General features: G+C 40.2%; 1 protein-coding gene across 14 annotated transcripts in view; it reads right to left on the bottom strand.

Moving 5' to 3' along the window:
- Window positions 1-15,237, bottom strand: part of THOC2 (THO complex subunit 2) — a 113,614-nt gene extending 98,377 nt beyond the window's left edge. For all 14 annotated transcript variants that reach the window (XR_007124677.1, XM_047715065.1, XM_047715069.1 and 11 more), the window contains exon 1: window positions 15,131-15,237. Coding sequence is in view for 13 of the 14 variants with exons in the window: in XM_047715065.1 (XP_047571021.1) it covers window positions 15,131-15,201 (71 nt within the window). In the remaining variant the exon portion in view is untranslated. The remainder of the gene's footprint in view (window positions 1-15,130) is intronic.
- Between the last annotated feature and the right edge of the window lie 12,105 nt (window positions 15,238-27,342).

Below are 27,342 nucleotides of genomic sequence, written 5' to 3'. Positions count from 1 at the left end.
AAACATTGTAAAGAAATAGATATACACAACACAGTGAAAAGAGATATGCTTAATTGGAATTCCAGAAAGAGAGAACAGGACAAAAACAACTTTTGAAGAAATAATAGCCAAGAATTCAGTTTTCTACAACTGAAGTGAAGTCCACAACTGGAACATCATAATAAAGCTAGAGAAACCCAAAGACAAATCAGTAAAGCACCTGAGGGAAAAAAAAAAAAAGAGAGAGTTCTTCAGGACTTCTCAAACACCACAGAATGCAAGATATAGATGAAAGATACATCCAAAGCGCTAAAACATACTATCTGCCCATCTAAAATTCTATACCCAAAAAACAAAGTTCCAAGTTCCAAAAAAAGACAAAATAAGCACTGAAGTTTAAACAAATAACTGATTTATACACTAAAATAAACACTTAAGGACATTTTTTAGGCAGAGTAAAAATTATTCCAGAGAGAACTTTAGCGTTAAAGCAAGAAATGAGGAAAATGTGGCAAGTATATGAATGATTCTAAATGAATATTAACTGTTAATAATAACAGTGGCTTGTATTTAAACATGTGCAGTATTAAATATATAAATGGAAAAATATTATTGAAATACATCAAGACTTATGTGGGTTTATCCCAAACACACGAAGTTCATTCAAGTTAATTCACATTAAACTGGCTTTTAAAAATCACACGAGTTCAACAGATACATAAAAGACATTTGACAAAATTCAACAACCATTCACTATTTTTTTAAAAAGACTTAAAAATAGGAATAGAAAGGAACCATTATAATTTCATAAAGTAGCAGTTCTTTTTAAGATTTTATTTATTTATTTATTTATTTGACAAAGAAAGTCAGAGAACACACCAGGGGTAGCAGGAGAGGGTGAAGGAGAAGCGGGCTCCCCACTGAGCAGGGAGCCTGATACAGGGCTTGATCCCAGGACCCTGGGATCATGACCTGAGCAGAAAGCAGGTAACTTAACCAACTGAGCCATCCAGGCACCCTTAAAGTAGCAGTTCTAGTAGTGTGGTTCACATACCCCTGATGCCCAAGACACTTTCTAGAATTCTGCAAGGTCAAAACCATATTAATAATAATACTAACACTTCATTACCCTTTTTTGCAGTATTAACATTTACACTAAAAGTTCTTTTCTTTTTTTCTTAGAGGGGGAAGGGGCAGAGGGAAGAGAGAGAGAATCCTCAGCAGCCTCCACACCCAGCTCGAAGTGCCACACAGGACTCAATCTCACAATCCTGAGAGATCACAACCTGAGCCAAAATCAAGAGTCTGACACTTAACCAACTGAGCCATCCAGGTGCCCCTGTACTAACAGTTCAAAAGAAAAGGAAGGAAAGTCTACAGGCACCTTAACATATCAAGTCACTTGCATCAAACTGCTTCATTGATTCTTTGTGATCAAGAAATCAAAAGAGGGACAACCTGGGTGGTTCAGTTGGTTGAGCATCAGACTCTTGATTTCATCTCAGGTCATGATCTCATGGGTCCTGAGACTGAGCCCCACATTGGACTCTCTGGTCAATGGAGAGTCTGCTTGGGATTCTCCCCCTCTGCCTCTCCCCCAACCCACATGTGCATGCTCTCTCTCTCTCTTAAATCAATCTTTAAAAAAAAAAAAAAGAAATCAAAGGAAAGAATAAAGCCAGTCCCATGTAAGATGTCACCAAGTTATTTTATTTTTCATGACCAATCACAAAACAAAAGCCAGTTTCACTTAAGAAGGTACTTGAACTTGATGGGAGTGGCATCAGCAAGATGGCAGAACAGGAAGCCCCAGGTTTTCCTTCCTCCCAAAGAAACACCAACTCAACAACAATACACATACCAATTCCCTTCATGAGAAATTCAGAAACCAGTTAAGAGGCTCCTGCCTCCTGCACCCTAGGTGAGCACTAAACCAACTGCATCAAAGCCAGCAGAAAAATTCATGTCACTCTTTCAGCATAGTCCCTCCTCCTGGCACAGCACCACCTGACTGGGAAAAAAAAAAAAACCCCAGCTCCCAAATTCCCCCTGTGGATAGAAAGAGAAGACAGGACTTCACAACCAACATTCTGACTTGGGGTAGGGGCTGCGTGAGGAACTAGTTTCTTTCCTGAACATCTTGGAGAACAGATGGGACCTTGTATACCCTAGGTGCCTGAGGCCTGCTGACAACAAAAAAAAGCTGGGTGGCAAGCTGCAGATTCAGAGAATCCACAGTACAGCAAACAAAAACCAATGCAGCTCAGCAACCTCTCCCTGGGGGGGAGAAAAGAGTATCCAACATTCTGGCTTTTGGGGGGACTGCCTGAAGGACTGGTTTCTGTTTAGTTTGACCTAGGGCAGTGACAGCACCCAGCCTACTCAAGCTGCCTAGGGGCCACCAAGAACAAAAACGAGCTGAGTGGTATGCTGCTACTTCATGGGATCCAGAGTACAACAGATGAACACCAAAGGATACAAAGAGTACAAGCTTCTGAAAAAAGACAACTGGAAAATTCCTTTAATGTGGAATCTACACACATTAAGTCCAAGACACATCCAGAGAAAAGGTTTGAGGAGGCCCCAGAATCTACAGCCAGGCTCATTGGTAAAGGCTTTTCCCTGTACTAAGCTGCAGTCCACAAAGACTGGGATAAAGGAGTGTTTTTTCAAATACAATCACACAAACACAAAATTTAAAAGAACGTAAAGAAACAGGGACAATGGCCCAATAAAAGGAACAAAATGAGTCTCCAAAAACTGACCCTCAAGAATTAGAGATACATGAGTTACCTGACAAAGAATTTAAAATAACCATCATAAAGATGCTCAATGAGCTCAGGAAAATGATGCACGAATAAAATGAGTTTTTCAATGAAAGGATAGAAAATATTTAAAAGGAACTGAACAAATTTTGGGAGCTAAAGAATGTAATAAGTGGGGCCCCTGGCTGGTTCAGTTAGTAGACCATGAAACTCTTGATCTCAGAGTCATGAGTTTAAGCCCTATATTGGGCATGGAGCCTACTTAAAGAAAAATAAGAGACTGTAATAACTGAACTGAAAAATAAAGAGGTTCAACAGCATTTATGGATAATCACATGCAAAAGAATGAAACTGGACACTTACCTTACATCATATAAAAACCAACTCAAAATGGATTAAGTGCATAAGTTTAAGATCCAAAACTATGCAATTCCTAGGGAAAAACACAGGGGGAAAACAGAGGGAGAAGCAGACTCCCTGCTAAGCAGGGAGCCCAATGCACGACTTGATCTGGGGACTCCAGGATCATGACCTGAGCCCAAGGCAGTCACTTAACCAACTGAGCCACCCAGGCGCACCATGGCAATGATTTCTTGGATATGACAAAAAGAAAAAAAAAAAAAAACAGCCAAGTAGGACATCAAGCTAAAAATTGCATGCACACCAAAGGAAACAATGAGGATGAAAAGCCAACCTATGGAATTGAAGAAAATATTTGCAAACCATATAACTAATAAGGGGAACATCTATAATTCAATAGCAAAAAAACAAGCCAATTAAAAAATGGGAAAAGGGGACACCTAGGTGGCTCAGTCGGTTAAGCAATTTAAAAATGGGCAAAAGACCATAACAGCCATCTCACCAAAAATATATAGATGACAAAATAAGCACATGAAAAGATGCCTTACATTGTATGTCATCAGAGAAATGCACATTACAACAACGAGATACCACTACATACCTATAAGAACAGCCAAAATCTGGAACACCACCAACACCGAATGCTATTAAGGATATGGCACAACAGAACTCTCAACATTACAGGTGGAAATGAAAAATGGTACAGCCATATTAGAGCAGTTGGGTGGTTTCTTATAAAACTAAACATACTCTAACCTTATGATACAGCAATCTCACTCCTCGGTATTTACCCAAAAGAAGTGAAAACTTATGTCCACACAAAAACCTATGCACAGATGTTTACAGCAGCTTTATTCGTAATTGCCAAAACCTGGAAGCAACCAAAATGTACTTCAGTAGGTGAATGGATAAACTGGTACATCTACACTATGCAATTATTCAGTACTGAACAGAAATGAGCAATCAAGCCATGAAAAGACATGGGGGAACCTTAAATACATTATTACTAAGTGAAAGAAACCAATCTGAAAAGGCTATATAGTATATATTTCCAACTTAGGACATTTTGGAAAAGGCAAAACTATGGGCAGAGTAAAAAGATGGAGAGAGTATGGACTATGGAGAGAGTAAAAAGATCAGTGGTTGCCAGGGGTTGGGGGTAGCCGGAGAGATGAGCAAACAACAAAGAGGATACTGAGGGCTGGGGAAATACTCTGATACTCTAATAGAGGATACGTATCAGTACACATTTATACAAACCCAAAGAATACACAACATCATGAGTGAAGCCAAAAGTAAACTATGAACTTTGGGTGATTATGATGTGTCAACACAGATTCATCAATTTTAACAAAGGCACCACTCCGGTGGGGAATGTTGAAAATAAAGGAGATAGCTATGTATGCGTGGAGGCAAGGGGTAAATGGGAAATCTCTGTACATCCCTCTCTATTTTTTGGTTAACCTAAAACTGCTGTAAAAAAAAAATTAATTCTTAAAAAAAAAACAAAATAACAAGTGCTGGAGAGTGGAGAAACTTGTGAATTGTGGGTGGAAATGTAAAATGGTACAGCAACTATGGGAAACCGTATGGAAGTTCCTCAAGAAATTAAGAACAGAACTATAATCCAGCAATCCCACTTCTGGGTATTTATTCACAAGAGTGGAAATCAGGATTTCAAAAAGGTATTTGCACTCCCATGTTCACTGCTGCATTATTCACAATAGCTTTCAAAAGGTAGGAACAATCTAAACATACATCAACAGATGAATGCATAAAGGCAATGTGGCATATACATACCACTGATTATTATTCAGCTGTAAGAAGGAATTCCTGTCATACGCCACAACACAGATGAGCCTTGAGGACAGTATGCAAAGTGAAGTCAGTCAGTCACAGAAGCATAAATACTGCACGGTTCTGCTTCTATGAAGTTTATCGAAGGGAGTCATATTCATAGAAGCAAAAAGTACAATTTCAATAGTTCCCAGGGACCAGAGGGAAGGAGAAATGGGGAGCTGCGAGTCAATGGGTATAAAACAAGCCGGAAAAGATCCAGAGATGTATTGTACAAGATTGTGCTTATCTTTAACAATAGGGTACTGTTCACTTAAAAGTTTGTTAAGGCTGATCTTGTTATATGGTTTTATCTACAATAAAAAATGTGCTTGATGCAGTAGTTAAAAATATTAATTAAATCCTGAGCCCTGAGAACATGTCTTTTAAGAACACATATTTTAATAAGACATTAATGGAAGGTACATGTGACAAAATGGAAGGTACACATAAAGTCATTTCTGCCACACACCAAAATATTATAGTTGTCTCCAGGAAAATCACTTAAGCAACTGTTTAAATTGTGAGCTGAACTAGCTGCTTTTTCTTAAAATGCCATTTTTACTTGAAAGAACAACTGACAAACAATGGTTATTCAGACTTAAGTCTTTGGCAGGCATTTTCTCAAAAATGAACCAACTGAGCCAGTCACTTCAAGGAAAACAACTGAGAGTATTTGTTGCCAATGATAAAATGTGAGGTTTCAAACAAAAATCCAAATACTGAAAAACTTATAGCTGCCACCATGGACTTGACTAGTTTCCAATTCATAAAAACTTCCTGATTACAGGGGCACCTGGGTGGCTCAGTGGGTTAAAGCCTCTGCCTTCAGCTCAGGTCATGATCCTAGGGCCCTGGGATAGAGCCCTGCATCCCACTCTCTGCTCAGCAGGGAGCCTGCTTCCCCCCTCCCCTGCCTGCCTCTCTGCCTACTTGTGATCTCTGTCTGTCAAATAAATAAATAAAATCTTTAAAAAAAAACTTTCCTGATTAGTTCAGCGATGATACTATAGAATTTGGACTTTTTTTTAATACAATGTACTGTTGTCAATATTTGGAAGAGCTGCATCATTCAGTGAACCAGTATTTTCCAACTGACCAATGCATGATGTTGCAAAATAATGGATGGGTAAAAGATTTCAAGTAAAAGACAAATGCATTTTAATTCAACAAAGTACAAAAAGTTCACTGATGTGGTTTCAGATTTGGCCTTGCAATAAGCCATTAAGAAACTACCACTTGGGGTGCCTGGGTGGCTCAGTGGGTTAAGCCTCTGCTTTTGGCTCAGGTCATGATCTCAGGGTCCTGGGATCAAGCCCTGCATGGGGCTCTCTGCTCAGCAGGGAGCCTTCCTCCCCCCCCCCCCGCCTGCCTCTCTGCCTACTTGTGATCTCTGTCAAATAAATAAATAAAATCTTTAAAAAAAAACTACCACTTAACAAATCTTGACATGATACCAAAGAAGAATAACTACAATTATCTGAAAAGACTATTAAAATTCTCCTCCTTTTGCCAACTACTTATCTGTGTGAGGCTGGATTTTCTTCATATACATCGTCCACAACAATATACTACAAACCCTACTTCATAGCACACATAAAAATCAACTCCATTTAGGTAAGGCTTAAAAATGAAAAGCAAAATAATACACCTCCAGAAGATCACAGTAGAAGTTCATTTGCCTTAGAATGGGGAAAAGACTGCTTTAACACAAAAAAACTACTAAGGATAAAGCAAAATATCAATAAATTTGACATTAAAATAAATAACTTCTGTTCATCAAAAATCACCATTTTAAGAGTGGAAATGCAAGCCAAAGAGTAACAAAAGATATCTGCCACATATACAGTATGACCCACAAAGGACACAAATGCAGACTCTATAAAGAACTCCTACAAATCAATGAAAGAAATGCAAACAATCCAGTAGAAAAATGGGAGAAAAAATATAAAGAAGGCTTTCACACGAAATCAAAAATCCAAATGGCCAGTAACCATAAAAAAAAAAAAACACCCATGGGGACATCTGGGTGGCTCAGTCAGTTAAGTGTCTGCCTTCGGCTCAGGTCATGATCCCAGGGTCCTGGGATTCAGTCTCACAGCAGGCTCCTTGCTAGGCAGGGAGCCTGCTTCTCCCTCTGCTTGCACTCCCCATGCTTGTGCTCTCTGACAAATAAATAAAATCTTTGAAGTCTGACAATATTAAATATGAGCGAGGATGTGAAACAAGGTGAACTCTCATACACCTGCTGTTGGAAGTATACTTTGAAACGGTTTCATGGTTTATAGGAAGGTTAAAGTTAGTCACAACCCAGAGCCCAGCAATTTTCTACACATCAGTATATATCCCATAAAAGCACATGCTTATGTACACCAAGATACTTGTTTCTATTGGCGCTGTTGGTAATAGCTGAAATTTCAAAACAGCAAAATTGTTTATCAGTAGCATAAGAAATAAAAACAACTGTGGTAGAGTTATGCAACGGAGCATCTTGTAACTATGAAAATCAAAGAATGGCAAATACTTGCAAAAATATCGATGGATCCTAAAGACATAATGTTGAGCAAAAGCAGCCAGATACAAGAGAATACACCCTCTATGATTCAACTTATAGGAAATTCAAGAACAAACTTAAGCTTATAGGGTAGTAAAACTGTAAATAAAAACAAGGATGAGAAAACCAAAGTTTTAGAAAAGCAGTTGTCTTGACCTGGATATGAGTTACATGGGTGTGCATATTACACTGACTCTTTAAGCTCTACATTTAAGTTTTACACAGTTTTCTACGTTGTTTTAATGGCACAATTTACAAGAAGAAATATTCTTTTTTTTTTAAAGATTTGATTTATTTATTTGAGAGAGAGACAGTGAGAGAGAGCATGAGCGAGGAGAAGGTCAGAGGGAGAAGCAGACTCCCCATGGAGCTGGGAGCCTGATGTGGGACTCGATCCTGGAACCCCGGGATCATGACCTGAGCCGAAGACAGTCGTCCAACCAACTGAGCCACCCAGGCGTCCCAAGAAGAAATATTCTTATTACAGGTTGCACAAGGCTCTAACAAAAAAGAAAACCAGTGAATGTGTGTTTTTTACTTTATGTCTAGCAATCCTTTTTCTATACTCAGTAAAACAAATAATTTTTAGGACTTCTAGAATATCACTCTATATCACACCTAAAGTGAAATACGCCAAGTTACAATCACCCACAGAGAGATTATCTACTTTGCAGATTATCTATGCTGTTGCAGCTCACCACTCTGTCTTTTGATTATTTCAATACTCCATCATCATGATGAGCAGAGTTAAGGCTGTTAAAGCCAATAAAGTAAACTTTTCTTGGTCAACAATTCACATCTAGGTCTCACAAAATTATCTTCAAAGAATAAAAAGGCCTTGCCAATGGAGACTAAATCTGCATAGTTTGAAAATCTCATTTAGTTAGTTTCTTAACCAACGTCTACTAAAAAAACAAAAAGAAGAATTTTCAGAGAACACATTATAAACAGTAAAATAAACTGATTTAAGTTTGACCCCAAGTACTTTCAACTACTTTCCTGAAGAACTAGACAAGCCTTCCAATATGTTAAAAACAGTGTTAATTAAGCTTTTTAATTTCTCAAAATGTTAAACCTACCACAAACTTATCTGAAATATAAAACAAAATCAATCTTCCTTCCAACAAGCAACACAGAAATATCTGCTTCAGACTATGTAACCCAAATATGTACATCAGAAAATGTAACCCAAAAATATCTACCATCTAGCTCTTTTTTGTTAAAGAGTAAATATTTAAGAAAGCTGATGGGGCGCCTGGGTGACTCAGTGGGTTAAAGCCTCTGCCTTCGGCTCAGGTCATGATCCCAAGCTCCTGGGATCCAGCCTGCTTCCCACCCCCCACCCCTCACCCCACACACACCCCCCACACCCGCCGCCTGCCTCTCTGCCTGCTTGTGATCTCTGTCTGTCAAATAAATAAAGAAAATCTTTAAAAACAAAAAAGAAAGAAAGAAAGTTGGGATGCCGGGGTGGCTCTATTAGTTAGGTGCTTGCCTTTGGCTCAGGTCGTGATCCTGAGGTCCTGGGATCCAACCCCATGTTGGGCTCAGGAAACCTGCTTCTCCCTCTCCCTCTGCAGCTTCCCCTGCTTGGGCTCTCTCATTCTCTCTCACTCACATAAATAAGTAAAATCTTTAAAAAAAACAAAAAGGTATATCAAGATCACTTCCATATCTGTTATAAAGTATTAAAACAATTCCTTGTGGTTCTCACTGTCCCGAAAGGTTCAATTCCCTTTAGAAAGTAGTAGTAGGAAACAATGGTTTTTGACAGAAGAATGGAACGGAATCAAGTAACTCATCTTTCCCTTTGTATCCAGGCTACTAAAAAAGCAAAGTCAATTATTCCTTCTTAAGGTGAACATATTTGCTTATTCACATTTTCAACAGCTTCATTTTCAATTTGTTTTAATAAGCTTAAAACATGTCTTTCACAATAAACTTTCCAGTGGAGAGGAGGGAATGTCAGTGTTCCCACCTCATCCCACCTAATCTAATGGTATAGCCATTGTTAAATAATTTTAAGAAATAATTGAAACATAATTCCATTTTGTCAGTCACAAGGCCACAAACATACTCACTGGAATGTAGATGATAACGTCATCATGAACTATTCATTAGCATCTCAAAGATTTGCTCAAATTGTGTAAGGAATCATGGATGGTTTATTACAATAAGGCAATTCACCTGCATAAGATACTTTTGTTTCCCTAGTACAAAACAGTTCTTCCCTAGTTATAGGAGGAAACTAAACCAATTGCTAAGACTGTTTCTCCAATCAGTAGATTTGTCCATGCTCTTCTCCCTAAGTAATTCACTAACAGAAGATCAATCATAAGGTATCCTTAAAAAAAACAATTCTGGGGCACCTGGGTGGTTCAGCTGCTTAAGCGACTGCCTAAGTGACTGCTCAAGTCATGATCCTGGAGTCCCGCATTGGGCTCCCTGCTTGGCAGGGATTCTACTTCTCCCTTTGACCCTCTCTCTGACCCTCCCTCTTCTCATGCTCTCTCTCTCTCTCTCTCTCATTCTCTCTCTCAAATAAAAATTTAAAAAATAAAATAAATCAATTCTGGGTGGCTCAGTCGGTTAATCGTCTGCCTCTCAGGTCATGATCCCAGGGTCCTGAAATTGAGCTCCATAAGCACTGAGTCTCATGGGGCCCCGCCCACCCCACCTCTGCTCAGCAAGGAGCCTGCTTCTCCCTCTCCTGCTCCCGCTCCCCCCTGCTTGTGCTGTCAAATAAGTAAATAAAATCTTTTAAAAAAAACACACACAAATTCTGTTTCTGAATGCTGCTTGTCTTACCACACCAGTTAAACAGTTTTAGTACTCTATCCTGAATTACAAAGGAAGAAAAAAACAAACCTACCACCAGCAGCTGCCCATTTTAATATGGCTTAAAAATAATCAAATAAATTCTGCCTCAATCTAAATGATTATTTAATTCCTCTCATAACTTCCAAATAATTGAGTTTGCCGGTTTTTCCACTTTTAAAACAATTTGGTGCTATTATGGAAATGCTGTCTCAGGTCCCTGAGAACAAAGACATAATCTACATTCCGTCAAAGATCTGTGAACCTTAAACTGAAATGTCTTAAATTCTTCCAAGGACTCAAGTATTTTGTGAATAGTTCTTGAGTATTTAGGTTTCCACCTTACTTGAACCCATTTTCCAGTAAAAAAGGAAACAGCACAAGCCTGAGCTACTTGATTATGGGCAACATCTCAAAGTTGGCTTCACATATGAAACACTAATGTCAATCTGTGCTTCAATTAATTCTTAAAAGCAAAACAACAAAAAAGGTTAAATTTGGTGACGCAAAGTACTACCTCTACTATCATTATCAGAACAGAAATATAACACAAAAATGAAATATTGGGCATGCAGTTTTATCTTGAAACATGTATTTATAAAAAAGAAAATATTCACTTAAGAGGAGGAAAGGGAACAGGAAATGTTTAAAAAAAGAACAAAGGTTCCTGCACATGAGTACATTAATAGCGCTCTCTCTACCTTAATATTTAACCACTGGAGTATAATTTAATTTTTCTAACAAAGAAAGCAATAGCCTAGAAAATCTCCTGATATTGCTACAACATTTTTTTGAAAAATGCATTTCTCTTACCAGGAAAAAGGACCAAGACTTACTCTTAATTTGTGAATACAGGTCAAAATGAGAAAATAAATGCCAACGAAAACTAAAATATGAAGAAAAGGCTTCAGATAAAACTTCAGTTGAATTCAGAGCATCTTATGAAGAAAAAAAAAAGACTCAACTACCAAGACAACTCTCTTTGAATGATTATTTGCCATAAACTCCCTCCTCCTACCTCCCTCTAAAAAATTCAGGTCAGACAGCATTTAATGAATGTCCAAGTGCACTTAGGTAAGTTCTGGAAGACTTAAAATCATTTAATAGCAGAAGAAAAAGAATGGCAATCAAAACATCTGGCAATTAAATTTTAAAAAGCTTATTATAACTACCAATAACTTATAAGGTGAGATCTAACAGAAACTTCTAATTGATATGTAAATTTTTAAATTAAGTTCTTCGAACTAACATAATATTCAACAAATATAAATATTTCAAAATTAGACCAAGTATGGACATGAGGCTAACATCTTCAGATTAAAACCTTGGAACATAAATCCTCCATTAAGGATGCTTGTGACACACAGAAATGCTGAGTCCACTGTGTTAATGTTTTCTACTAAAAACAAAATTCACACTGGATCTACCTGTAACATGAAAGTTTATTAGCATAATCATGGCAAGTCCTATGCTAATATGAAGTTGTCAAGAAACTAAAACTCCAATTCCAAAATTAAAGAAATTAAATCCTTATCTTTCATATGTGGTAGAATTCTTAAGTTTGCATTTAGATATGAAACTTGTAAGAACAGATCTAAATGTTACTAAGAAAGATGCTTAATAATTATGTTTTGGTAGTCCTCCTTTGTCCTTTTGGTATCTGTGGGGAAAGATCACTTTAAAAGTTCTATAATTTATCATTAAAAACATAATCAGTATCTCTGGAAATAGGTTAGCTAGGTATGTGACTGACCATTTAGACAAGGAAAATACAGTTTTTTATTGTCCCCATAATTACCAAACAAAGCTTATTCTTCAAAGCCAAGACTTTCCATCTTAATACAGTTGCTTTTCATGAGGCACAATTAAGACACTGCCCTCTCTGTAAATTACTAAATGCCCCATATATCTCATGTGTTGCTTTAACACTATATGGCTGAGGTTGACTACAACTCCCAAAATACACTGGTAAGAAGTGATAGACAAGAAATGAACTAAAAACCTCATGAAATACATCATGCATTTTTCTTAAAAAGGTAATTTTCAGTCAAGTGAAATCTCATCTGCTAATTTATCTCATTAAAAACTGAAAATCCACCCGAGATATTATTTTAAATATTGGTCATATTCTAAAAGCTAAATCTATAAATGGATTCACTAATAATTTGTTGGCATGTTAGCTTTGTTTTTAACATTTCTAGTTGCTGATTTATATTTAAGAGGCTCTGTTCTCAAACAAAGGAAAGGATTTTTCGTAATATATTTACAACACCATCCATTCTAATAAAATCAAAATGCTAGCTACAAGAACTCTGAAGTTAGACTATATGCACAAAGTTTTGAAAGAGGGGAAAGAGGTCAGGCAAATGAAGCCTAAGTATTGGATGGTGACGTGTCTGCCTATTTAAAATATTTCATTATGGCATACAACTAATACCTTATGCTCTCTTCACATAACAGAATACGATTATAAAAATGATTACACTGATTTGGATCTATGATATTTCAAATTACATTCCTCAAGCCATGGAGTAACTATATACGAATAAGCCCTAGCAACAGTATTGAAAAAGCTCTTCAGAACAATATGGGTAGCATGGATCATGCAAATATACATAAAGTGAATCCAAAAATCTCATTTTGACAAGGTATTTCAACCTCCTACATCACTATTTTTCTCCAACCACTATTGGTAAGAAGTCAAGCAGAATTTCACCTCCTAGCCTTAATACCCCTCATTCTAAGGTGAAAGTAATAATAGTAAAACTGTCAAAAACAGCTGAGAGGAGGAAGCTGAGCAATCTACAAAGATGACAAGCCCTAAACAACTACCTAGGTAAAGAAAACAATGAACTGATTTATCAGTGTGGGGAGGTTATCCTAACCTAATATAGATGAAAAGGATGGTTTGGTTAGGTAACCTCCCATCCTGCCTTCCCTGCACACAAGGAACTAAATAGCTACTTGTTAAGTAGCATGTACAAGGATCTGGAAAATGTTCCTAACAGTTAAAAATGTTTATGGAACAGACTTCTCACTTAATAAACAAATAAGCACTCACTCTAAGCATATGCTAGAAAAGCTAGGGGAAGAGGAAGAAGGGGCGAGAGGCGTGGGCACGGAGGGGCGTGGGGGGGGTGGGGGACAGGGGCGGGAGGGTTTAACCAAAATAAATATGAAACACAGTCCCCACTCTTCAAGGGTCTCTCAATTCGTTAAGAGTACAAGAGTAAGTAGGAGAAAGAGTCAAAGACCAATTAATTGCTAACCTGAGTGGTACGGGCTTTAAGAGCAAGAGCTGTCCAGAGAAGTTTAAATATCTAAAGATTGGAATAATAATATTACTTTTAATAGCTATCACTTGAGCACTTACTATAAGCCAAGTGCTTTACAGTCATTATTTAGTCTTCACAACAATCCTTTGAGTAGAGTACTTATTAATCCCAATTTACTCAAGGGGAAACGGTCAAAGTGGTTAAGGAACTTACCCAAGGTCACTCAGCTAGTTAAGTGGCTAAGACCGCCGCTTACCCAGGAAATACAATTCTAGAGCTCACACAGTTAAGACTTCGTAAAGCAATGCGAGTGCGCGGCGAGCGGGGGAGGCGGGGGGAGGAGGAGGAGGCCATACAGACTGGCAATATTACACGCGCAAGATCGGGCAACGCATTCCCCGGGTTTCGTTCGAAGTAACGAAGTTCCAAAGATTCGTTATCTTTCGCACCAGCGACCGTAAACTGACCGGGGGGGGGGGGGGGGGGGGGGGGTAACGACCGCAAAAATGGCAAACGAGAGTTAATCTCATACACTGTTGAACTTTAGCTAATAAAGCAATTCAGAGAAAGAAATTAAAAACAAATTGTTTTTGAATCTAGGGTTTTATTGCGTAAACGATTTCTTTCTTTCCGAGAGAGCGCGAACTGAAATTTTGGGCGAGGAAACCGCGGGTATGGCAAATTACTGTTTTTCTGTATTACCGGGGGAAAAAAACAAGTTTTATGACTAAAGGAAACGCGTTATTCCAGGTACTCGAGAACCTTGGAGAGTTGCCAAAATTAGTTGCAGTCCCAGGACAAAATGGGGTTTAGGAAACATTTAATGACGAAAGTTGAATCAAACCCGAAATGGCTCTGAAGTGAAAAGACTGAGCAAAGAATGCCGGTAGGTCTTCGAGAAAAGCGGCAATCCAGCTACACTTCTCCCACGGCTAGTGGCGCCGCGCGAGGCCGGGACAATCCGAAAGACCGCTCCCCGGGAGGAAGAGAGGTGCCAAGAGGGGCTCTTCGCGACGCCCCGGGCATCGCCGCGGCGGGCAGAGAAGACGGGAGGGAGTCAGGACGGTTTGCCCTCCTCCGACTTCGGGCAAAGGAGGCTACGGGCTCCAAACTGCAGAGTCGAACGGGTGCAGAGTGAAGAAATGGGACAGAGAGATGGAAAGTCCGAACCCCCACCCCCGACTGGCGCGGCCCCGTAAAGATAAAGGAGCCAAGTGAGCTCAAGCGAAGAGGGGGACAAAAAGAGACGGAGCGGGAGCGCGGAGACCCGCAGGGGCGAAACGGGAGTTCTGTTAAGAGACTAAAAGAAGACAGCCTACGGAGGGCAACGGGGATTTCAAAGAGGCCAGAGAAGGAAGGAGGTCGGGGACGGTTACCAGCACCTCTCCTCCCCGAGTTCGAAACTCCTAACCAACCCTCCACACCCGCCGCCCGGATGGGGGAGGGGGCACATCTTCCCCCCCCAACCTCTCCCCACTTGGGAGAGCACGGCTGACGCCCGGGCCCGGCCCGGCCGTGAGCGCGCCTCCAGCCCGGACACTCACAATTCGCCTCTCCCTGATTTCTCCCAGTTCTTTATCCACTCTACGGGAACCACCACAGTTGCGGCCGCCATCTTCCCCTCACTAGTAGCAGAGGCCCGGATGTGTAGCACGCGAGCGAGGGGTCAAAGGGGAGCACCGCCCACGGGGAATGCCGGGAGCTGCGAGTTCGGTTTTCGATTTCCCGCCCCACTTTCCTCCCCACCCGCGGAAACCGAGGCATTGCCTCCAACCAGGTGGCTGAGACCCATGGGTTCTTTTGCAGAGTGACTACGCCGGCCGCGCCCTCTACTACCTTTGCCCTACCTTCCCTTTAGAACAGGAAAAATGCCATCCCTGGCCGACTCATAGCCCTTATCTTCTTCCGTAGTATCTACTCCAGGCCAATAATTCGAACATGTACTTTTGAAGCCCCTAGTATGTGCTAGACAATGGCGACAGAGAAGCAATAAGCCATTGTGCCTACCCTCAACGAGCTCACAGTCTGTGGGAAAGAAAAACATGGGCAGATCAATTACAATACACCCAACTAACTGCTGAGATAAAAGAAACTAATCAGGAAAGAAGCAGCTATTTACTATGTGCTAGACATGCTAATACAAGGGATACAGGCAGAAAATGACCCTTGGAAACACTTGCAGCCACCAGTGCTGACACCCTACTGTAATCGGCTTCTGTCTCTGTAACCTTAGACAAAACTAGGGGGCGCAATTACCATAAGAAACAACTTGTTTACATTACAGAGTCTCAAAGCATCTCCCGACAAGATACTAAGATTTCAAAGGCGAGATAAAAACTACAGTGGGAAAACATGGCAGACACCGTCCTAATTATGATGAAAATCAGCACGCCCAGAAATGGACATCATGTGCCTACTGATAAGGTGCTAAGAAAAACACTAACCAATTTTGTAGCGTTCATGACACCAAAATTCGCATAACCTGAATTTAATCATGAGGGAACATCAAACAAACCCATAGAGGGACAGTCTACAAAATTACTGGCTTTCGCTCTTCAAAATCATCAAAGTCACTAAAGACAAAGACATATTGAGGAACTCCTCCGGATTAATAGAAACAGACATGACAACTGATCCCCAGCCAGAAAAAGAACATTTTTCTTTTGCTAAAAAGGGTATTACTGGGACAACTGACAAAATTTGAGTATCTATAGATTAATAATACGGTATCAATGTAAATTTCTTGATTTTTATATTTGTGCTATGGTTAATGTGAAAGTCCTTGTTTAAGAAAATACTGGCTGGAGGGGCGCCTGGGTGGCTCAGATTTTTGAGCGTCTGCCTTCCGCTGAGGTCATGATGTCCAGGTCCCGGGATCCAGCCCCATGTCGGGCTCCCAGCTCGGTGGGGAGTCTGCTTCTCCCTCTCCCTATGCCTCTCCCCCTGCTTGTGTTCTCTCTCTCTCCGTCTCTCTGTATCTCTCTCAAATGAATAAATAAAATCTTAAAAAAGAAAATACTCGCTGGAATATTTAGAGATAATGGGGCATTATGTTGCAACTTACTCTATAATACCTCAGAAGAAAGCCATAGGATGATTAAGCAAATGCAAAATATTAACATTTTAGGAGTATAAGTGAAGGACATGCAAGGATTCTTTGCTTAATTTGTGCAGCTTTACAAAACAAAAAAGTTTTAAAAATAAGTGGCAGAAATTTTAGAAAATGTAGGCAAACCAAAGAAAGAAATCCTACCAAACATATATTTAGGTATGAACTTTAGATCTAGTATTTCTTGGGGTCCCTGGGTGGCTCATTCGTTAAGTATCTGCCTTTGGCTCACATCCTGATCCCAGGGTCCTGGAATCCAGCCTGCATCAGGCTCCTGGCTCAGCGGGAAGCCTGATTCTCCCTCTCTCACTCCCCCTGTTTGTGCTCCCTCTCTCGCTGTGTCTATCTCTGTCAAATAAATAAATAAAATCTTTTTTTAAAAAGAACTAGTATCTTCTAAATTTGGTAATTTTCACCAAAAGCACCAGGTTCGTTTGCACTGAAAAGCTGTTGGAGAGAAAGACTGTATTCAGAATAAGTTCTGGAGAAATACTACATTGTTCATGATTGTTTTTCATCAGCTATATCTAGTCTCCTAACATCCTGTCTGGTTTTGAAATCCTAGAACCACTAATTAGAAAATACACACTGCTTAGTTTCAATGACATCTCATAAAAACCCTTTGCCATTTCAAAGAGATTCAGAGATGCAAGTGCCCACTGATCTTTTAATTTTTCATTACTAAGGATTTTTCAAGTGTCAACAAAAAGATATAGTGAATCTTTGCTGTACCATCATTCTCACTTAAAGATATGTGAAATCATTATTACAGGATAGTTTCTGTGATACAACAAACACTATTCTGCTGCTTATGTATACTTCACTGTACAACGGATAGCAATGGGCACTATCCACATTTGAGTCCAGGTAATTCTTTACAGAGGACACGGAGGATCCTGTGTATTGTAGAACTTCCCCTCCCCAAAACACAAATTGTTACTGAAAGTCTCTCCAGACATTGCAAAATGTCTCCTGCAGTACAAAAAAAAACCCCTGTTGAGAGCCACTGACAATATTCTGCTGTATTATAGTTTACCTTGCCACTTTATCATGGTGATTTTTCCTTCCAAACACTGAACTGTGCACAGTATGCATACTACTCAGTATGCCACAAATGTGGTATGACTTGACTGAAGTGATACCCTTTGAAGCTTTGATTTTCCCTTCTCCCAGAGCCTGCAGAACTATTTTTACACATTATGATGACTCCTTTAGGAATTCCTCGGAGCTAATTGGCTTTTCACTCTATAAGACTGCAAAGCTATCATATCTTCTGCATCTTTGCTGGTGGCTTGCCTGTTCTTTGCTATCAGAGTCTAGTATTATCTCAGCAGCTGAGAGTACTGTTCCCGGGTGATCTCACTGGCTCCCAGGTACCAATGGACTAGGCAGGGACGAAGGTCTGTGATGAAGGCTAGGAATTGGGTAGTTTCAATGTTGATAGTCTGATGCATGGAGTGATAGTTTAATTTTAGGTTACTGTAAAGTCAAAAAAAAACAAGAAAAAGTAAATAAAATAATAGAAGAATGAATGCAAAAACTGTACCCTTTGTTGAATTGTGCCCTAGAATGCTGAGTATTGGTAATGGATTTCTATTAACTAAAGACTTAATTATGTTAAATATACATATTAAATTTTCTAGGATAACCACTAACATAAAAGGATATCCTATCTCTTCCAAACTACGAAAAGGGGGAAAATTAAAAGAGAGAAAGAGAAAAAAATCAACCAATCCAAAAAAGTCAAGAAAGGAGGAAAAACTTTTTGGAAAAATGGGACAAAGAGAATAGAGGAAGATGGTAGATTTAAACTTAAATATATCAATAATTGCATAAAATGTAAATGAACCAAATGCTCCAGTTAAAAGTAAAGACTATCAGTCTGGACTTAAAGAAGTCTAGCTATAGGGTGCCTGGGTGGCTCAGAGGGTTAAGCCTCTGCCTTCAGCTCAGCTTGTGATCCCAGGGTCCTGGGATCAAGCCCAGCATCGGGCTCTCTGCTCAGCAGGGAGCCTGCCTCCCCCTCTCTCTGCCTGCCTGCTTGTGATCTTTCACTCTCTCTCTCTGTCAAATAAATAAATAAAATCTTTAAAAACAAAGTCTAGCTATTTTTAAGAGATACCCCCAAAACACACACACACACAGTAAGCTTGAAAGTAAAATTGATGGAAAAAAATACACAGTTAAATAGTATGATCAACAAAAAATAAGCTGTTATAGCTAGATTAATATCACACAAAACATACTTCAAAGGAAAAATAATTACTAGATTTAAAGAAAGTTATAAGGCTCAGTTGGTAGAGCATGGAACTCATGGTCTTGGGGTTGTAAGTTCAAGACCCATGCTGGATGTAAGATTACTTAAAAATAAAATCTTTTAAAAATAATTTTAAGGGGCATCTGGGTGGCTCAGTCAGTTAGGCCACTGCCTTTGCCTCAGGTTGTGGTCTTGGGGTCCTGGGATAGAGTTCCATGCCCGGCTCCTTGCTCAGCGGGGAGCCTGCTTCTCTCTCTGCCTGCTTGTGCTCTCTCTCTTTCTGACAGATAAATAAAATCTTTTTAAAAAATTTTTTAAATAAAGAAGGTTACAATATATTGATAAAAATTTCAATTCAGGGGCATCTGGGTGGCTTAGTCATTAAGCATCTGCCTTTGGCTCAGGTCAGGATCCCCGGGTCCTGGGATCGAGCCCCCCATCAGGTTCCCTGCTCAGGGGAAAGCCTGCTTCTCCCTCTCCCACTCCCCCGCTTATGATCCCTCTCTCGCTTTCTCTCTCTTTCTGTCAAATAAACAAAATCTTTTTAAAAATTTCAATTCAACAGAAAAATGTAATAATACTAACCTTGAATGTACTCAACTGCTTTGACTATGTGAAACAAAAATTAACAGAAATACAAGGAGAAATAGACAAACCACCAACACAGTAAGTTTTTAGTTCATCTCTCTCATAAATTCATAGATGACGCAGACAAAAAAATCAGTAAAGATTAAGAAAATTTGAACATCAAATGAACTAGCTTGTTCTAGCAGATATACAAGGAACACTGTACCTAGCAACTGGAAAATAAACATTCTTTACAAGAACACATGAACAAGTCACCATGTACAGATTGTTCACTGATCAAAAGCACCTAGTCAAGGGGACAACAGGTGGGGGTCAAAATCCACCCTAAGCTCCACTTGCTAAACCATGCGCTCAGGTATGGTGTTACATCTATCTGGAAGAAAGAGCACATTTTCCTAACTCATACAAAAACAATATGTCATTTAGTAGTGATCCAGCACATGAAACATTCATGAAAATTAATCATATGCTAGGTTAAAAAAAATGTCAATGAATTTCAAAGACTCGGTCTCAAACAGTTCACAGTTTCTGACCACACCACAATTAAAGTGGAAATCAATAACAAGAAGATAAAGAAAACATCTATGTTTGGAAATTTTAAAATATACTTTGAAATCACATATCAAAGAAAAAAATCATACTAAAAATTAGAAAATACTTAGAACAGGACAATAATGAAGCTATTACATATCAAAATTAATAGGGGCACTTGGCTGGACCAGTCAGTTGAGGAAGTGATTCCTGATCTTGGGGTTGTGAGCTCAAGCCCCACCTTGGGCATAGAGCCTAATTAAGAAAAAGAAAACGAATTTAAAATTATGGGTTGCAGCCCAAGTCATAGTTAGAAAGAAATTTATGTCGTTAAAACTTAGTATTATTAAAGAAGTAAGGCTGGGACACTTGGGTGGCTCTGTCGGTTAAGCATCTGCCTTTGGCCCAGGTCATGATCCCAGAGTCCTGGGATCAAGCCCTGCATTGGACTCTCCCTGCTCAGTGGGGAGCCTGCTTCTCCCTCTCCTACTCTCCCTGCTTGTGTTCCTGCTCTTCTGTCTCTCTCTCTGTCAAATAAATAAACAAAATCTTTTTTAAAAATTAAAAAATAAAAATAAATAAAAATTAAAAAAGAAAGAAAGAAGCAAGGTTGGAAATTAAAAAGCTAAGCATCCAGTTTAAGAAGTTACAAAAACAGTTACAGAGTAAATGAAAGAAAGCAGAAATAAGGATATTTCAAAATAAGAAATACTAAACAAAATGTCCAATACAAAAGATCAATAAAACCCAAAACTGGTTGGTTGAAAAGTCTAATAAGACTTATTACAAAAATGGGAGAAGGTATATATAAACAAATATTAAGAATTGTATCAGTTGGGTTCCTGACAGGAAACAGATGACATACTCAAAGTAGATAATTAAAGACAGGGTTTTTTTAGATTTTATTTTTAAGAAATCTCTACACCCAATGTGGGACTCAGACTTACAACCCTGAGATCAAGAAGCACATTTTCTACAGGCTGAGCCAGCCAGGCACCCCTAAAGACAGTTTAATGAAGGAACCATATACAAGGATGTGGGTGAGCTGGATTAAGGGAAATCAACAATGGATGGTGAAGAACCTCAGGGCTAGCAACACTGGAAGATGTTAGTACCTGTAAGCCTGAAGCGACAAGGAGAGGGAATGGTTACCAAAAACTAAGGCAACAAGGAAAAATAAAATAAAATAATAAGGGAGGAACATTCAACAGGAACTGTGGCCTTCTGTAGAGGAATCACTGCCAACTCACATCCCTGCAGGGAGAGAATGTGGGGAATAAATTTCCTGACCTTTCCCTCATTCCACTATCTGATCTCCTGCTGCTAATACCTCCTATTGGCTGACAGCTACTGAGAGCCATAATGCAGGGGAGCCAAATACAGTTAATGTGGGTCAGGGAACAGAGGTGGGTGGAGAAGGATGTAAAGTGAACCTTGAAAAGGAAAACAGAAAATTCCCAGCACTGACCATTCCTTTTGTACCTCCACACCACTCTTGCCCCTCATCCAGATGAAATCCCCATGATCTCAAACAAAATGTACAAATTCCTATCAGCTACTATATTATTGCGGGGGGTGTCAATTCATTCATACTCCCACATGAAATCTAAAATATTAACCACCACCAGTGTTTTTCATAAAAAGTAGAAAGGAGAGGGTGCTCTAAACATAAAACATAGTTGCCATAGGGGCACCGGGGTGGCTCAGTTGGTTAGGCCTCTGACTCTTGATCTCAGCTCAGGTCATGATCTCAGGGTTGTAGACTCAAGCCCTGCGTTGGGCTCCCATGCTGGGAGTGGAACCTGTTTGAGATTCTCTCTCTCCCTCTTCCTCTGCCCCTCCCCCTGTGTGCACTTGCCCGTGCTCACTCTCTCTCTCTCTCTCTCTCTCTCTCTCTCTCTTAAATAAATAAATAAATGTCTTTTTAAAAATTTAAAAAAAAGAAACATAGTTGCTATAGTCCCTGCTTCTGTAGCTTGAAGCAGGCCCTAAGTTGATAATCATAGCTTCAATTTTTCTGCCACCCACTTCATGCTTCCCTTGCCTAGCATAGGCATACATCCCAGGATAGGATACATTCCCTGGTAGGGTGATCTAAACCTTCATCCCCACAGGGTATCTGAATCCTTATAATCTTACCTTGACTATGTTACCAGTTTTCACTGACCAGTACTATTGAACAAGGGAGTGATAAAAGGCAACCTAGTGAAGCCCCTGAGTTCTAGAGATAGTTCTCCTTGCTTCCATTGCATAGGAGCAACCTAATCTGCCTTTGGTAATCAGGTTAAACCACCCAGGTCTGTACAGTGACCCCTTGTCTTCCTGTTAATTAAACAGCATGAAGAACACAAAATGGCCAGAGGGCAGTGTTAGTTTCCAAAACATCAGAATTCTGACATGTTCCCTGATGGAAGCATTTCTCTCTCAGGCATTAGAACCTCTTAACCCACTGAGTCCAAGATGTAGGGAAAGGAAGCAAATATTTCTTTAGGGGGAGAGGTCAATCCCACCACACCTCTGGAATCCTGGACCCATAGATTCTGGCTACAAGAGAGATGATATGATATATTGGCCCCTGGTTTAAAGTATATACTAAGTTCTGTAGGACAGTACCCCAAACTTGCAGGTTATGGTGCCATAACTGAGCCTTTGGCAGGAAATGTCAGTATTCTATCAAGTCAGTTTTTTCTGGGTGATGAGACATATGATAAGACCAAAGAATTCCATGGGGACAAGCCCATGGCCACACTTCCTTCATGCTAAGCTGAATTTCTTTGTTGGAAGCAATGTTGGGTGGGATACCATGGTGATGAATCAGGCATTCTGTGAGTGCACATGGTGGTGCTGGCAGAAAGTTTGCAGGCATGAAATGCAAATCCATATTCAGAATATGTATCTATTCCTGTGAAGACAGTGGGTGCCTCCTCCGTGATGGAAGGGGGTTCAGTGTAACCAATCTGCCAAACTACCTGGTTCCCCCCAAGGAATGGTGCCATATTGGTGCCTCAGCATTTGGTCTCTGCTTATAAGCAGATTACCAATTCAAAGTGGTGATAGCCAAATCAGTTTCAGTGAGAAAAGACCCCATATATACACCCCATCCCAGCTGCCACAGCCATTTTGTATATGGGTCTACTGAGCAAGCACTAGGGTAGCTAAAGAGGCTAACATCAGTAGATTAAGTTATCTTATCCACCTGATTCTGAGAGCCTCTTCCACAGTGGATGTCCTCTAGACGAAATTGTATGGAATACAAGTATCTTCACACTTCTGACCCATTCTAAGAGGCCTATGCATATACCTTTTTCCTAGGCTTCCTTGTCACTAAATTCCTCTCTTTCTCTTTCCACATTCTTCACCATCTAGCCAACATGTTAGCTTCTGCCCCTGAATCAGTCTACATCAGTATATTAGACCATTTCTCCTTCCACCGAAGTAGACAACTAGATGTACTACTTGAGAGGATTTTCCTTTACCTCTGTCTTCAGGGGCCACCCCTGAGTAGAGCTGTCAGCCACCTGTGACCCACTTCTGCCAGGTGCCAGCCTACCATGCAGACCCATCTGTAAAGCCATAAGCCTACATTTTCTTGGCCTGTTTAATGATTATAGAGAACTCTCCTTAACGCCATATGTAGGAGCTGATCAAGAGCCAGCGATACAGTAGGAGCAAGTATTAAGTGAGTATAAGCTAGTTGCTCATTCACTTTACTTTTACTTTCCCAATTTTCTCAGATTTGATTTCATTCACAGTTTCCATTTAACAATGGAATGCTGCTGCACATGGCCATTTGATGATTGGGTGCATTAGATAATACTCATTTCCTAATGGCCATATCAAATCACACAGTCTCCTGGTGTCTCATGGTCAGTAATTCAGTCACTGTCAGAACCTGGTAGCAATACAGGCATTGCCTTTCAAATGGAAAATAATCTTCGATTAAGGAAAGTCTGGCCTTACTTCAACACCCTAAGAATCTGTGCTGTGATGCTTCTATTGAGGCTTCATAGAACACCTACCACAGACTTAGATTTGTTGCTGAGGTTTTTCTTGCCTCAGATCCCACTCAAAACTGGCATCCTTACAGGTTACTCAGTAAATGGGTTAGAGAAGCATACCCAAGTAGAATATATGTTGCCTCCTAAATCCAGAGAGGTCCACCAAGTATCGGTTTCTTTCTTTGTGGTGGTCAGTGCAAGGAAACAACTTACCTTACTTCAGAAGAGATATTCTGGCATTCCCCAGATCACTGGACCCCTAGAAATGTCATCCATGCAGCAGGCTCCTGGATTTTCACAGGGCCCATCTCCCATCCTCTGGTCATGAGGCATCTAGAACACTTGATTCTTCCTGCCCCTCAGAGTCATTAGCATAATGCCATCAATATCATGGACCAGCATTATGTCTGTGGAATAAAAAGACAAGTTCCTTCTAGACGAGATTATGACAGAAAACAGCATAGTTTGAGATAGCCCTGAGGTAAGAGAGCCAGTACAAACTATTTCTGATTATCTCCGCTGATGATAGTTTCTAGGTCAATAGGTGCCAGAGACTGGGTTGATTTACTCCAACAAAGATACCACATTAAGAAACACAGTTGTGGGGAAAAAAAAAAAAGAAACACAGTTGTGATTGGTGTCACAACCTGATTAAATTAACAATAATTCAAAAGCATTCTCCAAAACTTGTATGCCTTTACCCACGGGCTAAACAGGCAAGTTATATAGGGGCATGTGGTTGGAGTCATCATGATTTCATCGTTTGAGTCTTTGGTGGTGGCTCTTATCTCTTCAATTGCCCCAGGAATTTGGTGTTGCTTTGGTTTACTTTCTTGGCAGTAAAGGTGAAAGTAGCGAGGGATGCAGTTCCAGGGGGTACTACTTGACCTTTCCTATAATGAGAGCCTTCCCTCCATGGAACATGAGTCAGAAAAATAATATGTGGTGATTCGGCCATGATGGGTCCAATTTCCCACTGAAATGAACTCAGACCAAGACCTAATTTATCACCTGACTCCCTAAGACCCCATTCTGGAAATAAACCACAGTGGCACACTGTCCAACAATTAGCATCAATTCAGAACTGAAATCTTATAACCTTCAGAAAGTTCCAGATATTTTCTTTGCCCTGGCTATGGCCTCCTAGTAAATGACCATAGGTCTCAGACTGAGGAACGTTTGGAGGAAGATTTGTAGTATATATCTGTGATAGCATTGCAATAAGGTCCTTTCTCAAAGAGATCTGGCCTCCCCCTTAATCAAGGAGCTCAACAACAACAACAAAATCAAGGACTTCCAGATCTGTGAACCGGCTTGGTAGATCTGGGAACAGAGTAGGAGTTCAAGAGTCTGCAAAATTTTCGCCCAGACCTAGAATTTTTCTGTTTCTCTATATCACATCGATTTCATTCCTAGGAAATTCCATAAACAATCACTCCCTGCAAGAGATGGAGATCACCTGCTGCAAGAGAGGGAGGTCAAAACACTCTATCCTTGTGCTTTATATCAGTTGCATCCATATTAGTTCTGACAGTTAAGCACCATCACCTGGACTTTACCCTTTAGGACTCCATTATTCCTTTTGAAATCAGGGCATCCAATTCCACTGAAGCATCTCCCTCCCACTATTATCTCTGGCCTACGGAGGTTATTCCATAGAGTTTTCCAACCATACTGGGGCTCCCCTCACCGATGTATTTCCTTTTTTTTTTTTTTAAATTAAATTCAATTAGCCAGCTTATAGTACATCATTAGTTTTTGATGTTGTGTTCAATGGTTCATTAGTTGCATATAATACCCAATGTATTTCTTAGTGCTTTAGTGCAGAGTGTCCTCCCAATAGGGTGACTGGCTGGTACAGATTTTCCTGGGACTGCCACAGTTTTAAAACTGAAAATCCTAAGAAACTCTACTACAGTCTTCATATGAGTAGAGTTACTGGTAGGCACTGAGAAGATTGCATGTCATAGATCTACTTCAACATTCTCTTCTTCTTGAACATTAGGGCTATACTGAAATCCTATGATTCTTATGGGAGAGGAGACAATGAACTGTTGGGGGTGTTGATCCTGAGGAGAATCAGTATTTCCTGTGAGAAAAAACGGCCCCCATGGAAGTCACCAAAAGGTTTTTAAGCAGAAGAAGGCCGGTACCATTAGACAAAAGATGTACGAATCCTTCTGCTGGCAAGGAAGTTTCAGGGAAACGTGGAGGCTAAGTTTTTCTCAGCTTCATCTGTTAATGCCCAAATATTTCCACCCAGTGTGTTAGGGTCCTTTTCTTTCCCCAGAAGAGCCCATCAGTTAACCTCAGAGGTCTAACAGTCCATACCTTTAATCAGTGCTGCACCTCTGCAATGTTTATGATCAGTCCCTGGGCATGATTATCAGGCATATCCATCCTACAGTTCCAGGAGAATAAAGACTACTTGAATGGTGACAGTGAGGCTCTCTGATTTTCCACTCTGATCTGTGTTGTACATTCAAGGCTTTCCATTTGTCCTTTTTTCTGTATAAGCTCTCTACGATCATCAGAAGCAGTTAGCCCTAGCTACATCCTTTGCAATCATCACTGTCACCATAGGGACTAAGTGCTCTAGCCACTTGATTTCCCAAAGCTTTGCCCTCCACTTGTATTCCATTTCAAGCCACCATCACTGATAATTTGAGTAATCATCATTCAGTGCATACCACGCATTACAAGTGTCTCATTTCCCCCTAGAAAAGAGGTTGTCGCAGATTGCATTCTTTAGGAAGCCAAAGCTGAAATTGAGTTAGGATGCAAAGCATTTACTGGAGAGCGAAACCTGTGAAGCAAATGAGGAGGCGGTAGCCTGGGCAGAGGCAGTACAGGCAGGCAAAACAAACCCAAATCTGAAATATGTGTCGATTCCATCAAAGACAACTCACTCTCCCTTCCAAGGTGGAAGGGGTCTAATGGAATTAAGACCATAAGATGCCTGGCTAGTGTCCCTTTGGTCATCGGCACTGTATAAAGGACTCACCATTGGTCTCTGCTGTTGGCTTCTTGGGCACTCAGCAGGTGGCAGTAGCTAACCCAGCCTTGGAGAAATGAAGCCCATGCTGCTGGACCCACACATCGCCTCCCTCCCTACCTGCCTGCATAACCATCTCTTCGGGGCCCCATGGCACAAGTACTATGGTGACCAAGAGAAAGTTTGGCTTATCCATCTGGCTGGTTTTGAATCTACTTTGCAGTGGATGCTCTTTGGTGAATATTAATGTAAGACAAAGATATGCACACTGGGAACAA

The sequence above is a fragment of the Lutra lutra genome, chromosome X (genome assembly GCF_902655055.1).
Source record: "Lutra lutra chromosome X, mLutLut1.2, whole genome shotgun sequence".
Lineage (NCBI taxonomy): Eukaryota > Metazoa > Chordata > Mammalia > Carnivora > Mustelidae > Lutra > Lutra lutra.
The sequence above is the reverse complement of the archived record's forward strand: the minus strand, read 5'-3'. Positions and strand labels throughout refer to the sequence as shown.